Raw genomic sequence first — 18,637 nt, forward strand, 5'->3', positions numbered from 1 at the left:
CCACCAGTTGCCACCGGATCAGTTGTCCGGTGCCTGTTCGGGTACACTGAGGGAGAATTTAGCATGGCCAATGCACCTAACCCACACGTCTTTCGGACTGAGAGAGGAAACCAGAGTACCCGGAGGAAACCCACGCAGACACGGGGAGAACGTGAAGACTCCACACAGACAGTGACCCAAGCTGGGTCCCTGGCACTGTTAGCCAGCAGTACTAACCACTGTGCCGCCATGCCTTCCCTGGGGGGAGTGGGAAGGATGGAGGTTTGGGCAGGGGTGCCCAATATATCATTTTTAAGGCAAGGATAGAGACATATTTCAACAGTAAAGGAATTAAGGGTTATGGTGAGCGGGCGGGTAAGTGGAGCTGAGTCCATGAAATCATCAGCCATGATCTTATTGAATGGCGGAGCAGGCTCGAGGGGCCAGATGGCCTAGTCCTAGTTCTTATGTTCTTATGTACCCTGCTCCAGCAGGCCACGAGGAAATCATAAACATTAATCCTCTCTTCATTCAGGCCTCTTCAGGCCCTGGTGCTTTTTACAAACAGGTTCGCCTGGCAGCTAATCCAGGTGAAAACTGGTTAAGAGCAGTCAGGTCATGAGGATGTCATTGGAGCCCACTGTTTATATTTAAAGAAGGATTCTGCTGCCTTCAGAAGAACAAACTTAAGATCGCAACCTGCACAAAGACAATAAGAGCAGATAAACAGCATGGATTACTTTAACCCTCCCCTTGACACAGTTTCTGGTAGATGTGCAGTGTTGAAATTGGGCCTGAACCATAGAGCAGGAATTCAACATTTTTCACTGCTCTTTGCTTTTGACTTCTAGTTTTAAAAGTTTATTTATTAGTGTCACAAGTAGGCTTACATTAACACTGCAATGAAATTACTGTGAAAATCCCCTAGTCGCCGCATTCCAGCGCCTGTTCGGGTACACTGAGGGCCAGCACGTCTTTCAGACTGTGGGAGGAAACTGGAGTACCCGGAGGAAACGCACGCAGGCACGGGGAGAACGTGCAGACTCCACACAGACAGTGACCCAAGCTCGGAATCGAACCCGGGTCCCTGGCACCATGAGACAGCAGTGCCAACCACTGTGCTACAGTGCCGTCCATAAAATGTTCTAAACGTAATAAAGAGAATATCGGATGCAAGTGCCTCTGATATAGCTGTAACATGAAGTCTTGTTTGTTAGAGTGTAACCGGTGACAACTTTGCATTCGTTGTAATGTGACCAATGGGGACAAGATGTAAGAGTCAGCTGACCCAGTAAACCATGGAACCAATGACAGAGTGATGCAATAGTCAGCTGATTCACTATAAATAAGAAACCATATAGAATTGCTGAGAGCTTGGAGTGGCCCAGGATGAGGCCTCAAGTTTGGAGTAATGATGTTTCTTTATTAAACCCTTTCTTTGATTTATAAGTTGGAGTACGTTTTGTTGTATTTTCGTTACCTGCACTTCTGAAGAGTTCCTTCTGAAGAAACATTGTTTGTCTTTCAATGATTTGCCCCACAGTGTGGAATGGACCCAAGAGATAAAGGTCCACAACTTCTACTCAGGTTCTACTTTCTGACCTAACTCCGGTCAAAGATCTACAGAAAACACAGGGACTTTTGGAGAAACTCAGGGCCAAATATTCAATGAACGCAGCTTGCAGAGTAGCATCCACTCCTGTGCTGCTGGAATAGTTTTAAGTTGCACCTTGGCTAATCTAATTCAATGGTCACATATTGCAGTGCATTTTAGGCCGCGTTCTAATTCTTACAATCTTTGACAAGGGCGTGTTGTGGGGGGAATTTTCCAGGAGCATATTGAAGAGCTCAATATGTTTTAACCACTTGGAATGAATGTTTGGACGATCTCATGCCTTGCACGCCCCCAAGTCTCCAATGTGCTCACAATGGGTGAGAATTCTTGCTGCGATTAACTGCTCCCTATATTTAATATACCGTTTGGGTTCCGATAGACACATTACATGCTTGCTAGCTTTTACCAAAAATGTTTTTTTGGTGCAGTTCACAATGTTAAGGTCTTTAACGGTTCATGGCGCTGTGACAATTTACAGGCAAAACCTCAATCATGTTGGCTGAAATATTTCACTTCATATTTCATACAGTGATAGTGTGTCGGACAAAATGAAATCGAGAGCATGTCAGTATCCAGCTGGGCAACCCCCTTTCCGCGTGGAGTCTGAAACAGCATGCCAAACGCTCCTTTCTCGTATAATAACCTGGACCACCGAGGGCATATCGGCAAAACCACTGACGTGCATTTTCTTCCTTAAGTCATCTTCTATTTCCTTACGGAACTGGCGAAGCTGCGGAAATCAAACACATTCGTCAAAAATGGCTTAATGTTAGAATTATCCAGTGCATATTAATCTTAAGGTACCAAAATCATAGAATCCCTACAGTGCAGAAGAAGGCCATTCGGCACATCGAGCCTGCACTGCCTCTTATCCAAGCTTACCCCACAACCTCATGTATTAAACCCCACATCTTGGGACACAAAGGGGCAATTTAGCCTTGCCAATCCACCTAACCTGCTCATTGTTGGAGTATAGGGGGAAACCGGAGCACCCGGAGGAAACCCACGCAGACATGGGGAGAACGTGCAGACTCCACACTGACAGTCACCCAAGGCCGGGTCCCTGGCCCTGTGAGGCAGCAGTGTTAACCACTGTGCCACTTAGAGACTTTTGATTTTTAAAACTATCTTTGAGAAACTATAGTGAAGGACTAAAGCCCTTTCTCAAGACCATCGATATTGAAAATAATTAAATAGACAAATAAATCCAGAAGAGAAGTTTTAAAAGAAAAAATAATCTGGAGGAAAATGGTGGGCAGGGGAGGGGAAATAACCAGCTTTATAGTTTGAGCGAGAAAAGGTAAATTCCAAACACAGAAAAGGAAATCAACTTAGAAAAACAGATATTCTCACCAAAGTTAATTCAACAGAAAAAGACTAGATAAATTGCAAGGTGATAGAGTATAAAAGTTGGGGTCTGATGTTGCGGATGTATAGAACGTTGGTTCGGCCGCATCTGGAATACTGCGTCCAGTTCTGGTCGCCACACTACCAGAAAGACGTGGAGGCTTTGGAGAGAGTACAGAGGAGGTTTACTAGGATGTTACCTGGTATGGAGGGGCTTAGTTATGAGGAGAGATTGGGTAAACTGGAGTTGTTCTCCCTGGAAAGACGGAGGATGAGGGGAGACTTAATAGAGGTGTATAAAATTATGAAAGGCATAGATAGGGTGAACGGTGGGAAGCTTTTCCCCAGGTAGGTGGTGACGTTCACGAGGGGTCATAGGTCAAGGTGAAGGGGAGGAGATTTAACACAGATATCAGACGGATATATTTTACACAGAGGGTGGTGGGGGCCTGGAATGCGCTGCCAGGCAAGGTGGTGGAGGCGGACACACTGGGAATGTTTAAGACTTATCTAGATAGCCATATGAATGGAGTGGGAATGGAGGGATACAAAAGAATGGTCTAGTTTGGACCAGGGAGCGGCGCGGCTTGGAGGGCCGAAGGGCCTGTTCCTGTGCTGTATTGTTCTTTGTTCTTTGACAAGCTTTTTTCTTTGATCCTGTCCATGATATGAGAGAAATTATAAAAGATATGATGGAAACAGTGTTCAAGTGCAGTGTGCAGTAGCTCGTTAGATCTTTCTCTGGAGGCTGCTGTATGGGAGTCAGAAGGCAGGTACCTTTCTGTATCTCTGTCCAGAAGGGGTTAAAAGGCTGGAAACATAGCACCCAGGTGAGAATATCTGTTTTTGTGCTAATGGAGCCTGAGTGAGGAAGCACGTCTGTAGGGATATTGCTTACATTGGAACTATTGAGACAGACTGTTAATTGTTAAAAATTATACCTTATCATGTTCAACTGGTAAAAGTTATGCTAATTATTTTTGTTATATTGTAACTGTGTTGTTAAAATAAAGTTTGTTTTAATAAAAGTGTCCTAGTGGGTGAATAGAATCACACCTGGTGTAAAACATCTTATTCTCGCACTAATGCCAAAATAAATAAGAGTTAGGTTCCAGGCTAACTTCATAATACCCCTTGGAGTTTCTGATCTGGACCTGACATTAGTGATCAATAATTGGTACTGCCACATTCTTCGTGTTGACACATCAACTCCATCAGATCCACTAAATTTGAGATGCTCATCATTTGTAATCTGTGTCACAGGGACTGAAGAAACTAGAAGTTTCAAGTGAATTGACTCATCACTGGGGAGAGGAGCAGGACTTCAATAAAGACCAGAGAGAGAGACCAGACTGCGATAAAGGACAGAGAGAGAGAAGTAAGACTTCAAAAAAAAGAGTGACATCACAGGAAAACCAAAGAAGAGTAGCAGCCTTGGTCATTAGGACCTGGTGAATATTTCTATTATTCGCTAAACTAGCAGAAGTAAAAGTTAATGGAGGAATTTGAGGTAAGTTATGGCAGGGTATCTTGGCCATATGGAATGCTCCTCTTGTGCAGTGTAGGAAGTCAGGGACACTCCTGGTGTCCAGAATGACCACTTGTGTAGGAAATGTCTCCAGCCGAGGCTACTCAAAATCCACATTTCGTAGCTATTGCTGTGACTGGAGTCACCGTGGAGCATGTGCAAGGAAGAGATCTTTGTGGATAGCACAGACAGGAAGAAGCGATCACACTGCAGGTAAAGGGTGCCCAGGCAGAAAGGGAATGGATGACCATCACAAGGCAGGTAGTGCAGGATTCCCCAGGTCCATCTCCCTCTCCAGCAGGTTTTTGGTTTTGGATACTGTTGACGGAGGTGGTTTCTCAGGGGAATGCAGCAAGAGCCAAGTCCATGGCAACACGCGCAGGAGAAACAAAAAGAGTGGGAGAGTAGGAGAACAATAGTGATAGAGGATCCGATTGTAAAGGGAACAGTGAGATATTTTTGCAGCCACAGGCGTGACACCAGGATGCTCTGTTGCCTCCCTGGTGCAAGGGTCAAGAACGTCATGGAGCAGCTGCAGGATATTCTGAAGGGGAGAGTGAACATTCAGAGATTCTAGTCCATACTGGTATCAACAAGGTAGGCAAGAGGGATGAGGTCCTGAAATCAGAATATAGGGTGCTAGGATATAAATTAAAAAGCAGGACCTCAGAAGGTAGTAAGATCAGGAAAAGGAGAATAGACCGGCATGGCTGGAGCAACAATTTAGGGAGGAGGGATTTGGGTTCCAGAGGCATTGGGACTGATTCTGGGTGTGTTTCAGTCCCGCGGAACGCGCCATGGACTAAGTGCAGCACCAAGTGCATTTCACAAGATCGGTTGCTCAGTCTTGTTGGATGTTGAGGGGAGGCTCAATCTACTTGATGATGTTGTTGTCCATGGAAGGGACAAAGCAGGACACGATCAAAGGCCATCAGCAGCCCTCCCTCAACTCGTGGGACACAATTTGACAGTCAACAGGGACAAATGCACATTCATGTCACCCAAGATTGACTTCCGAGGATACAGAGACAGCAGCTGGAGTAAAGCCTACACGCAAACAGTAGTGTAAACATTCACACACCTCCAATAGTTTCATTTGAAATAATTGACATTGTTCCTCGGTACTAACAAATTTATCACAAATTCATGCCTCAATATGCAGAGATTGTGGAGCCTCTGTGGAAGCTACTGTATAAAGATGCAATATGGGAAGGGACAATTGCACAGCAAGAAGCATTTGAAATGTTGAAGGTGAAGATACTATCTCTGCCAATCTTCACGCATTTCCAGTCCACAAGCGGACTGTCACAAGTGATGAATTGGAAACTCCAGTTGGAACTGTACTGACTTATGCATCACATCCATTGTCAGAGACAGAACACAAATACTCTACTGGAGAGCAGGAAGCACTAGCCTGCAGATATGCATGTGAATATTGGCACATGTATCTGAAAGCTCACTCTCTGCACTGATCACAAAGTACTGACTACATTGCTAGCTATGTCAGGATCTGATTTATTGACCTCTGTATATTTACAGATGGTCAGATTGTCTTCATCAGGAGGGGGTTGAGTATCTTGCAGATACATGCAACCGAGTAGCTGACATGTTGAGCTGTGCTACTATCGCAGACAGTGCCAGTGATAGCAAAGCAACTTGCAATGTTGAAGACAATGTGATTGTGGTGACTTTGTGCGTGGCTGCGATCTTGTTACGCGAGAGGTGTTGGCAGCTGAATCGGCGACAGAGAGCTTACTGTAGAACGTAAGCATGTACCTTAAAACTGAGCGACCTCGTGAAACAGGGGGAGAACTGATCCCGTATTACAGAGTCGACAGTGAGCTCTCATTGCTTAGTGATGACTGTAACACACACACAACTCCAGCATTTACCTCAAATGCTCCACTGCAACTTATATAGATAGCATCGTGGCACCCGGGTATTGGTAAAATGAAACCTGTGAAGCAGATTGCTGTATAGGAGAGTTCATTAGAAACTGCATAGCTCATACACTCAGTAAAAATCCATGTCCTCCACTTCTACAACCAACTCCATGGCCAACAAAACCATGGCAACAACTGCAAGTTGATATTTTTGGAGGAATGCCAGCAGTCCACAGGAATCAAACATTTTCTGCTTGTTGTTCATGATCTAAACAGCAAATGGCCAGAAACAGCTTCAATGAATTCCACAGCAGCCACTCCAGTCATTGACATTCGAGAGAAATTGTTTACAAGTAGGGATTTGAGGCAACTGTCACTACAGACAATGAACTGCCATTAGTATCAATCAGTTCATGGACTTCCCAGCAAGCTACAGAATTCATCACCATCTGACACTGCGCTACAACCCACAATCAAACGGTGACTTTGAACAATTTGACAGGGTGATAAAGGATACTCTGAACCAGTAGGTCAGAGGGGAAAAGCAATCCAATAACCCAGTCACTTCCAACTTCGCACATATTGATCCGCCCCACGAACCCTGACTAGAAAAAACACCGTCCGAACTTACGATAGATCATAAGGAAATTTGGCATGTCAGCTACGACTCTCACCAACTTTGATAGATGCACCACAGAAAGCATTCTTTCTGGTTGTATCACAGCTTGGTATGGCTCCTGCTCTGCCCAACAGCACAAGAAACTACAAAAGGTCATGAAGGTAGCCCAATTCATCACACAAACCAGCCTCCCATCCATTGACTCTGTCTACACTTCCCGCTGCCTCGGCAAAGCAGCCAGCATAATTAAGGACCCCACGCACCCCGGACATTCTCTCTTCCACCTTCTTCCGTCGGGAAAAAGATACAAAAGTCTGAGGTCACGTACCAACCGATTCAAGAACAGCTTCTTCCCTGCTGCTATCAGACTTTTGAATGGACCTACCTCACATTAAGTTGATCTTTCTCTACACCCTAGCTATGACTGTAACACTACATTTTGCACTCTCTCCTTTCCTTCTCTATGAACGGTATGCTCTGTCTGTATAGCGCGCAAGAAACAATACTTTTCACTGTATACTAATACATGTGATAATAATAGATCAAATCAAATCTAAAATCAAATCAAAGTTTGCATGTCACTGGTCATTCTTAAATTGTTAATACCAGTTAGTAAAACTGAAGGCAGATGAAAATGCGAAGCAACAGGGTCAAGCAAAAGCATTCTTTGACAAATGAACAAACACAAGGGAACCATGACTTGAGGTTAGAGATTGGGTTCAAATCAAACGGCCAGATTGTGACCAAAAACTGGCATAATCTCTATCAGGTCCTAACCAGGTCAAGTGATTGCTCTGGATACCAGTACTTTTCTGTTGGATGAGAACACAAAGTTAAAGGCGAGAACCTTGATCGTGAACAGACCACAATTTTTTGAGAGCAGCAATAATGAGGATGCATGTTCTTTTCCCATGAGTGATGTTGATCATCAGCCTCGTCAAGTTGCTCACTCTGAACCACAACAACAAATTGGTAAATTTAATCACAGATCAAAGAGGCTTTTGTATCTCAAGAGCGATGTACTTAGAGAAACCAGACAGGTTGAACTCTACTCGATATGACTTAATGTTTGTTGTTTGCAAAGATATAATTCAAAAGAAGGTCTTTAGTTAAAAAAGGGGAGAGATCTTGGGTGGAATTTTCCCGTCCCACCCGCCATGAGAATCGTAGCGGGCGAGACACGGACCACGCAAAGATCTGTTGACCTCGGAAGGGATTTTCTGGCCTTGGGGGTGAGCGTGGCCAGAAAATCCTAACTGTTGTGTTCAGTGGATTTTTGTTATCTGTGGTTGATTATGTTAGTCTAGTAACTCATCCTTGTATACCTGTTTGATTACGCAAGTCTGTGGGTGGAGCGACAGAGTTGAGAAATCAGAGAATGCTCCAAAATATCAGCGTACAGAAAGATGCAAAGACCGTGTTTATTGGAAATTCAGTTAGTTTTGAGATGTTTCGATGTTCTGTAAATAAACTGCATAGAATTAGAACTAGAATCATCTCTGCAATATTCGGGGATTAGATACAGTGACCCAATGAATACATAACAAGGAGGTATTGGATAGGCTGTCCATACGTAAAAAGTTGATTAGGTGCCAGGATCAGATTAAATGAATCCAAGGATACTGAAGGAAGTGAGAATGGAAATTGCAGAGGCACTAATCATAATTTTCCAATCTTCCTTCGACTCAGGGGTGGTGCCAGAGATCTGGAACATTGCAAAGTTGTTCAAAAAAGGGTGTAAAGATAAGCCCAGCAACCACAGGCCAGACAATTTAACGGTGGTGGTGCGAACGTTTTACGAATGCTAATTTAGGACAAAATTAATAGTCACATGCAAGTTAAATTAAGACCACCATGGGTTTGTTAAGGAAAAATCAGGTTTAACTAACATGGATATGACATAGGCTGAGCGTTAGGAAAAAAAAGGAGTCGTAGTAAATTGTTGTGTCTCAGACTGGAGACCATAAGACATAGGAGCTGAATTAGGCCACTCGGCCCATCGAGTCTGCTCCACCATTCAATCATGGCTGATATTTTTCTCATCTCTATTCTCCTGCCTTTTCCCCATAACCGCTGATCCCATTATTAATCAAGAACCTATCTATCTCTGTCTTAAAGACACTCAATGACCTGGCCTCCACAGCCTTCTGCGGCAAAGAGTTCCACAGATTCACCATTCTCTGGCTGAAGAAATTCCTCCTCATCTCTGTTTTAAAGGATCGTCCCTTTAGCCTGAGGTTGTGCCCTCTGGTTCTAGTTTTTCCTACTGGTGGAAACATCCTCTCCACGTCCACTCTATCCAGGCCTCGCAGTATCCTGTAAGTTTCAATAAGATCCTCCCTCATCCTTCTAAACTCCAATGAGTACAGACCCACAGTCCTCAACCGTTCCTCATACGACAAGCTCTTCATTCCAGGGATCATTCTTGTGAACCTCCTCTGGACCCTTTCAAAGGCCAGCACATCCTTCCTTAGATATGGGGCCCAAAACTGCTCACAATATTCCAAACGGGTCTGATCAGAGTCTGATACAGTCTCAGAAGTGCATCCTTGCTCTTGTATTCTAGCCCTCTTGACATGAATGCTAACATTGCATTTGCCGTCCTAACTGCTGACTGAACCTGCACATTAACCTTAAGAGGATCTTGAACAATGACTCCCAAGTGCCTTTGTGTTTCTGATTTCCTAAGTATTTTCCCATTTAGAAAATAGTCTATGCCTCCATTCCTCCGTCCAAAGTGCATAACCTCACACTTTTCCACATTGTATTCCATCTGCCACTTCTTTGCCCACTCTCCTAACCTGTCCAGGTCCTTCTGCAGCACCCCCGCTTCCTCAATACTACCTGTCCCTCTACATAGCTTTGTATCATCTGCAAACTTAGCAACAGTGCCTTCATAGCGCAGTTTCAGTGGGATTGGTGTTAGATCTCTTGTTTCGCCTGATATTTATTAATGACCACGACCTTGGTGTACACATAGCACAATTCCAAAATTTTCAGAGGAGCCAAACCTTGAAAGTATTGTGAGCCATGGGGAGGATAGTACACAACCTCAAAAAGATGTGGACAGTTTGGTGGGGTGGGCAGACAAGTGGCAGATAGAAGTTAATGAAGAAAAGTGTGAGGTGATTCATTTGGTAAGAAGAACGCAAAGAGACAGTATAATTTAAGAGGTACAATTCTAATGGTGGTGCAGGAGTAGAAGTACTTGACAGATATTTGCATAAATCATTGAAGGTGGCAGGAGAGGTTGAGAGAAGAGTTAATGAAGCATAAGAAATCACGGACTTTATCAAGAGGGACATAGAGTACAAAAACAAGGAGGTTATGTAAAACCTGTATGAAACATTCGATCGGAGAAACATGTCCAGTTCTGGGCTCCACACTTTAGGAAGGATGTGAAGGCATTGGAGAGAGAGCAGAAAAGATTCACAAGAATGGTTCCAAAGATGAGGAACTTCAGTTACGTAGGAAGATTGGAGAATTTGGGACTGTTTACTTTCGGGAAGAGAAGTTTGAGAAGAGATTTGAAAGAGGTATTCAAAATAAAGAGAAGAGAAGAAAGAAGAATCCCTACAGTGCAGAAGGCGGCCACTCGGCCCATCAAAACTGCACCAACAACAATCCCATCTATCTCCATAACCCCATGTATTTTACCCTGCTAATCCTCCTGACACTAAGGGGCAATTTAGCATGGCCAATTCACCTAACCAGCACGTCTTTCGACTGTAGGAGGAAACCAGAGCACCCACGCAGACACGGGGAGAACGTGCAAACTCCACACTGACAGTGACCCAAGCTGGGAATTGAACCCGGGTCCCTGGCGCTTTGAGGCAGCAGTGCTAACCACTGTGCCACCGTCCCACCCTGAAATGTGCAACCTGAGAGTGTGGTGGGGATAGGGTCAATTGAGGCTTTCAAAAGGGGGAAAGGATAAACTTGCAGAGCTACGGGGAAAAGGCAGGAGAATGGTACTAGGTGAGTTGTTCCTTCAGAGAGGCCAGCAATGGGCTGAATGACCTCCTCTGAACTGTAACCATTGACATGATTCCAAGTGACTGAATTATTTACATTTGTTTCCAAGTTTACGAACCTCTTCTGCATTTGCCGCCAGCTCCTCAGACTCAAACTGCACGAGATTCGGTAACAATTGGTGATGAATTCTTGGTTTCCTCACCGCCTCACAAGCATCATCTCCAAACCAAAGGGCATTGATTATAACCTGTTGAACAAGAAACACATCATTCAACAACTCCAAAGGACCCCAACTTCATCATTTGCCAGTCGTGTTAAGTAGTGTCATAAAATGAGCTTTTAATAATTTCTGTTTGGAGATGATACGGACAGAAATGGTTGGTGGAATCAGAATCAATAATAGCTTTCAAAAGGAAACTGAAATCACACTTGAAACTTAACTATGGGCAGGGCTATGAGGAAAGATTAATTGGCATAGCTGCAATGGCCCTCTTCCTAGGTTGTAAGTTCATATGATATTAGCCCAGATCTCCTGCTCAGTGGGATACGAGGATATCACCCCTAACTCTGAAGATCATAGAATCCCTACAGTGCAGAAGGAGGCCATTCGGCCCTTCGAGTCTGCACCGACCACAATCCCACCCATGCCCTATCACTGTAACCCCATGTATTTACCCTTGCTAGTCCCCCTGACACTAAGGGGAAATTTAGCATGGCCAATCCACCTAACCCTTTGGACCATGGGAGGAAACCGGAGCACCCAGAGGAAACCCACGCAGACACGGGGAGAACGCGCAAACTCCACACAGACAGTGACCCAAGGCCGGAATCGAACACAGGTCCCTGGAGCTGTGAGGCAGCAGTGCTAACCACTGTGCCACCATGCCACCCCTAGATAACTGTGATAACTGTGCCCTGAGCTTTTTTGTGCCCTTGCAGCCAGGTCTTCCTGTCCCATCTGTAGCAGTGATTCCCCAGTGCAGACATCCATGAGGAACAATGGCAAAGGGGAGCAGCGGAGAGGCCACGTCCCTCTAAGACATCAGCTGCCATGTTCAGGTAAGCTTTTAAAAGGTCTAAAGGAGTTTCATTGGGTTAGTGAGTGAGGGGTGTGTTTGAGAGTGGGTGAATGGGAGGCTGAGTATGTGAATGAGGGTGAATAGATGAATGGGTGGGTGATTGTATGACAGACTGGGTGGATGTGTAAGTGGGTGACTGTATGTTTGGAGGGGTGGGAAGTAGGCAGTTGTCAGGTTCCAGCCTACACTGCAATGGAAGCTGTGATATTGGCCACCAGACACTACATCATGTGTGGGTCCACGAGTACTGTTGTGGAAATGGCTACCACAGTGGAAAGAACTGGGAATGGGTGAATCATAGGAACCCCACAGTGCAGAAGGTGGCCATTTGGCCCATTGAGTCTGCACTGATAACAATCCCACCCAGGTCCTATCCCTGTCACCCCACCTATTTACTCCGCTTATCCCTCTAACCTATGCATCCCAGGACACTAAGGGGCAATTTAGCATGGCCAATCAACCGAACCCGCACATCTTTGGAGTGCGGGAGGAAACATGAGCAGCCGGAGGAAACCCACGCAGACACGGGAAGAGTGTGCAAGCTCCACACAGACAGTGACCCAAGCCGGGAATTGAACCCAGGTCCCTGGAGCTGTGAGGCAGCGGTGCTAACCACTGTGCCACCGTGCCGCCTGCAAAAATGAGGGGATTCTTTTCACACCACAAACCATAATAATCTGGACTGTGTTAACGGAAAGAGTGATGGAATCAGATTCAATAGCAACTTTCAAAAGATAATTTGATGTATATTTGAAAGGGAAAAGGCCACAAGGCCACGGGGAAAGAGCACGGAGTGAGACTAATTGGATAGTTCTTTCAAAGAGCTAGTACACACGATGAATTTGAATTCTGTAAAAACCTGTAATTAAAAGTCTAACGACGACCATTGTTGTGAAATCCCATCTTACTCAGGGAGGGAAATCTGCCACCCTATATGTGACTCCAAACCCACAGCAGGGAAGAAGCTGTTCTTGAGTCGGTTGGTACGTGACCTCAGACTTTTGTATCTGACCTCTGACCTTTGAAATGGTCAAGCAAAGGCAATTGGAGATAGGCAATAAACCCTGAGCTTGCCAGCGACGTCCATGTCCAATGAATGAATGGAAAGTGCAGCTCCCCTTTAAGAGGAGCAGTCTGCCTCAAGACATGCCGACACTATAGTTATAAAAACCCACCAATGCCTCTACTTTCTCAGGAGACTAAGGAAATTTGATATGTCGGCTACGACTCTCACCAACTTTTACAGATGCACCATAGAAAGCATTCTTTCTGGTTGTATCACAGCTTGGTATGGCTCCTGCTCTGCACAAGACTGCAAGAAACTACAAAGGGTCGTGAACAAAGCCCAGTCCATCATGTAAACCAGCCTCCCATCCATTGACTCTGTCTACATTTCCTGCTGCCGTGGAAAAGCAGCCAGCATAATTAAGGACCCCATGCACCCCAGACATTCTCTCTTCCATCTTCTTCCGTTGGGAAAAAGATACAAAAGTCTGAAGTCACCTACCAACCAACTCAAGAACAGCTTCTCCCTTGCTGCCGTCAGACTTTTGAATGGACCTACCTCGCATTAAGTTGATCTTTTTCTACATCCTCGCTATGACTGTAACACTACAATCTGCACTCTCTCCTTTCCTTCTCTATGAATGGTATGCTTTGTCTGTATAATGGGCAGGAAACAATACAAGGCTTATTTTACCATTTTGATTCTGAGTGCTGGGCGGACTTGAAACTGGGAGTGTTTCAGATCCGACTTTTAGACCCGTTCTCAGGCGCCCCCGTACACACTCTGCCTGAAAAAGTATCAGTGATTCCAAATCACGCTGCAGGAGCCTGTGGGCGGGGCTTAACGTGCCTGAAATCCTGCAGCTCCGATCGGAGCCTCCAACTGCGCATGTGCAGAAAAAAAATGACAGAATGCGGCTCCCCTGTCACGTCGTTCCCGGGCTGGATAATGCCTCCCCCTGGACCCCACAGACATTGCCCCACCCCCACAACATTACTGACCACCTTATCCCCCACCCCCTCCGCCACCCAGACTTATCTCAGGCAGAGTGGCAGCGGACTCCCCCTTTCCCCTCACTGATCTTAGGCAGAGTGGTACCGGACCCCGCCCTTCCCCCTCACTGATCACAGGCAGCGTGGCAGCGGACCCCCCCTTCCCCCTCACCGATCTCAGGCAGAGTGGCAGCGGACCTCCCCTTCCCCCTCACTGATCTCAGGCAGAGTGGCAGCGGATCCGCCCTTTCCCCTCACTGATCTCAGGCAGAGTGGCTGCAGACCCCCTCTTCCCCCCCACTGATCTCAGGCAGAGTGGCAGCGGACCTCCCCTTCCCCCTCACTGATCTCAGGCAGAGTGGCAGCGGATCCGCCCTTTCCCTCGCCCCACTGATCTCAAGCAGAGAGCCATCGGATGCTCGGCACTCACCTCCTCACTGACTGGAGTGCCCGAATGGGACTTTTGTGGAGCATGTCTGTTTTGCGCTGATTTTGGACGGGCGAACGCGGTGGTAAAGGGGGAAGTGCCGGTAAGTTTGGGTGTGCAGCCCATTAAGTCAATTTAAATGCATGCCCGTTTCGGGCATGGTCCCGATTGCGGCCATTTTCGAGCCTTGTTAAAGGAGGACCAATGCGGAGACGGGTGCGGATCATGTTACTCACCTCACGCCCGACTTTACCAAGTTTTCGCACCCGAAAATGGGCGCAACGCGATGGTAAAAATCAGGCCCTACTCTTCACTGTATACCAATACATGTGACAATAATAAATCAAATCAAAAGGAGCTAACTGATAGATGCATTATTCACACAGGCTGCAAGTTGGTGTGTTCGCAGTCCCGATCCGAACTCATTCAAATGAGTCTTTGAGCTTTAATGGTACTTGGTGTGGAGTAATCCTGGAGAGAGAAGTTTGGGGTTTTTCCCTCCTCTACACTCTTACAGCACGGAAGGTGGCCACTCGGTCCATCATGCGTACTAGCTCTTTGAAAGAACTATCCAATTAGTCTCACTCCGTGCTCTTTCCCCGTGGCTCTGCAGCCTTTTCCATTTTCAAATATACATCAAATGATCTTTTGAAAGTTACTGTTGAATCTGGATCCACCGCCCTTCTAGTTAACACAGTCCAGATCATTATAGCCCGTGAAATAAAAAGAATTCCATCATTTTCACCCATTCCCAGTTCTTTTTGCCAACGTTTTTGGTTTTCGATCATGTGGGTGGAAAGGCTATTTTCAGCCAAATCTCTGTGTGGGAAAAGAGTTTGGAGGATTGTACAACATTTGGAAAACAACTAAAATTGCCTGCTGCTTTCCCTATTTGTCTAAGTATTCAATATGGTACAGCAATGCTCATTTCCAAAGCTGCTACCTCTGCTCTCAAAATAGATAATAGGCAGTGCTGCTATTTATGGAGAAATATTTTAGCTACCTTAACAATACAAAATTCTGAATAACAGTAATAAAAGTCTAACTAGTTCAATTACCTTCCTCCAATGCCGGTATGTAATTTAAAAATCACTCCTTATTTAAAAGACAGGAATATCATTGCTGTTTCAATGTTATTATTCCACAGGCTCAGAACAGAGACTGATACTCCAATTACAGGACGATATAAAAGGAAATCAAAGCCACCCCAGGGAGTGAAGATTTGCCACAGCTTACAAAGGATATGCAGATATTGCAGCATGGACCAGAAGAGGAATAAAATTAGCTGTGGAAGGGCATAGTGCTGAGAATTCGCTTCGCTTTTGATCCTCATCAAAAAACTATCAATCCGTAGCCAGGCAAAAATGTTCAACACCACCCTGTGATCATTTGAACAGAGCAAACCTTTCTGGGGATCACTGCTTCTTAGTCACAGAGAACATGGAGGAGAAAGATTCCTGTGATTAAGTAAGATTGGCTGTTGCATCCAGATGGCCCAGATGACACTTGGGACAAATTAAGGAAACCAATTGAAAGTTTATTTATTAGTGTCACAAGTAGGCTTACATTAACACTGCAATGAAGTTACTGCAGTCAAGAAATTGACTAGAGAACCATGAGGCCCGAAGATATAGGAGCAGAATTAGGCCATTTGGCCCATCGAGTCTGCCCCACCAATCATGGCTGATTTTTCTTTTTATTCATTCATGGGACATGGGCGTCGCTGGCTGGCCAGCATTTATTGCCCATCCCTAGTTGCCTGAAGGCAGCTGAGAGTCAATCACATTGCTGTGGCTCTGGAGTCATATGTAAGCCAGAGCAAGTAAGGACGGTAGGTTTCCTTCCCTAAAAAACATTAGTGAACCAGATGGGTTTTTCCAACAATTGACAATGGTTTCACGGTCATCAGTAGATTCCTAATTCCAGATTTTTTTAAATTGAATTCAAATTCCACCATCTGCTGTGACAGGATTCGAACCTGGGTCCCCAGAATATTAGCTGAGTTTCTGGATTAACAGTCTCGCGATAATGCCACTGGGCCATCGCCTCCCCAAGTTTCTCAACTTGATAAATTTCTCAACCCCGCCTTTTCCCCATAGCCTTTGATCCCCTTACCAATCAAGAATCTATCTATCTCTTTCTTAAGTGCACTCAATGACGTGGCCTCCATAGCCTTCTGTGGCAATGAATTCCACAGATTCACCACCCTCTGGCTGAAGAAATTCCTCCTCGGAGGATGATGGTTGGGTGTGATTACTGACCATCTGATTGAAAGTCACCTTTGGGCGCATATAAAATGGTAAATGTGTAAAGCTGAATGTTTTGCAGAGCAAGAAGGATCAGATAGCCCCTCTTCCCTCTGATATGTGACTCTCTGTGGGCAGCAAGTGATGGATGGTAAGTGATGGGCAATGGGGTGATGGACGATTACGAGCGATGGGCTTGCTCTGCCCACTTGCCACCTGATCAAAATGCTGCCTGAAAGGTTATCGCTTTGTCTACAATCGACACATTACAGAATGCAAGTTTGCTGCTAACTATTTGCTGTCATCCTGTGTCATCTCGGCCCTTCAGCCATGACAGGTCAGTTAAAAAGAGACATTGGTATTAAGAGTTACACTTTGATACACTTGAAGGGGAGAGAGAAATTGTGTTGATTAATTTGAAATTTTCTTTGTGGTCAGTTATCTTCTGAACAGCCATCCCCACAACCCCAATCATAAGTTTTTTAGTAAGAAGTTTCACAACACCAGGTTAAAGTCCAACTTCACCTGATGAAGGAGCAGCGCTCCGAAGGCTTGTGATTCCAAATAAAACTGTTGGACTTTAACCTGGTGTTGTCATTCTTCTTACTGTGCCCACCCCAGTCCAACGCTGGCATCTCCACATCATAATATTTTTTAGAGCCGAGAAGGTTAAGGAGGGACATGATTGAGGTGTATACGATTATGAGGGGTGTGGACAGGGTGAGTGGGGAGCAGCCGTTCCCCTTGGTCGAGGGGTCAATCACGAGGGGGCAGAGTTTTAGGGTGAGGGGCAGGAGATTCAGAGGCGATTTGAGAAAAAACTTTTTCACTCAGAGGGTGGTGAGAATCTGGAATACACTACCTGGGAGGCCTGTAACCTTACAACCTTTAAAAAGTATTTGGATGAGCACTTGAAATATCATAACATTCAAAGGATATGGGACAAGTGCAGGAAAATGGGACCAGCACGCCTTTAGTGGTAGTTATTGTCGATGCAGACTCGATGGGCCAAAGGGTCTTTTCTGCACTGTATGACTGTATGAATCCCCCAAGTATGTTTATTGGGTTGGGAAGAATTGGAAACATTCATCCCTCATGGATGTGTTCATCTCTTCTAGAGGAATGGATTTGCTGATCTGACCAGCTATTTCTTGATCGATAGTTCTATACGTGCGACTTGAGTTTTCTTCAGCCCACATTGATTGTGTTTGATTTTATTTCCTGTTCTATATTCAGTACACACCAGAGCAGTTGCTGTGATGATCCTTGAACTACCTGAAGCTCCAACCACCATTTTCACTTTTTTATCTTTGTCCAGTATAATCACAGGGGACATCGCGGAGAAAGGTCTTCGGCCTAGTGGAAAATTGGGGATATCAATAACATTAATCAAGTCATTTTATTGCTAATTTATTCCATTCTCTCTGCTCAGAGTTAGAAATAATTACTGCCTAAAATGTAATAAACTTACGGGATTACTTGTTATTTAGGGACTATATATATTCAATGGGGTTATCTCTTCCCTTTATCTCAAGTTTATGATTTATTTATTCATTATTATTGTCACAAGTAGGCTTACATTAACACTGCAATGAAGTTACTGTGAAAATCCCCCAGTCGCCACACTCCGGCACCTGTTCGGGTACACTGAGGGAGAATTTAACATGGCCAATGCACCTAACCAGCACGTCTTTTGGACTGTGGGAGGAAACCGGAGCACCCGGAGGAAATCCATGCAGACTCTGCACAGACAGTGACCCAAGCCGGGAATCAAACCCGGGTCCCTGGCATTGTGAGGCAGCAGTGCTAACTACTGTGCCATCTTGCCGCTGGAAGATCTTGAATGTTAATCATATCAGCCATTCTGAACCATTTTCCGAAATGTATGATCTCACTAGACAGTAAGGGCATTCCAAGAGATGAAGTACAGACAATTATAGA

At 45.1% G+C, this 18,637-nt stretch overlaps 1 protein-coding gene across 1 annotated transcript in view; it reads right to left on the reverse strand.

Moving 5' to 3' along the window:
• Positions 1–1,384: 1,384 nt before the first annotated feature.
• LOC144509411 (glutathione hydrolase 1 proenzyme-like) overlaps positions 1,385–18,637 on the reverse strand; it is a 61,719-nt gene continuing 44,466 nt past the window's right edge. The window contains exons 11-13 of the mRNA XM_078238256.1: positions 17,940–18,052; positions 11,065–11,193; positions 1,385–2,324 (exon numbers count right to left, since the gene is read on the reverse strand). Coding sequence (XP_078094382.1) covers positions 2,160–2,324; positions 11,065–11,193; positions 17,940–18,052 — 407 coding nt within the window. The 3' untranslated portion in view covers positions 1,385–2,159. The remainder of the gene's footprint in view (positions 2,325–11,064; positions 11,194–17,939; positions 18,053–18,637) is intronic.

Source organism: Mustelus asterias, chromosome 21, assembly GCF_964213995.1.
Source record: "Mustelus asterias chromosome 21, sMusAst1.hap1.1, whole genome shotgun sequence".
NCBI classification, from domain to species: domain Eukaryota; kingdom Metazoa; phylum Chordata; class Chondrichthyes; order Carcharhiniformes; family Triakidae; genus Mustelus; species Mustelus asterias.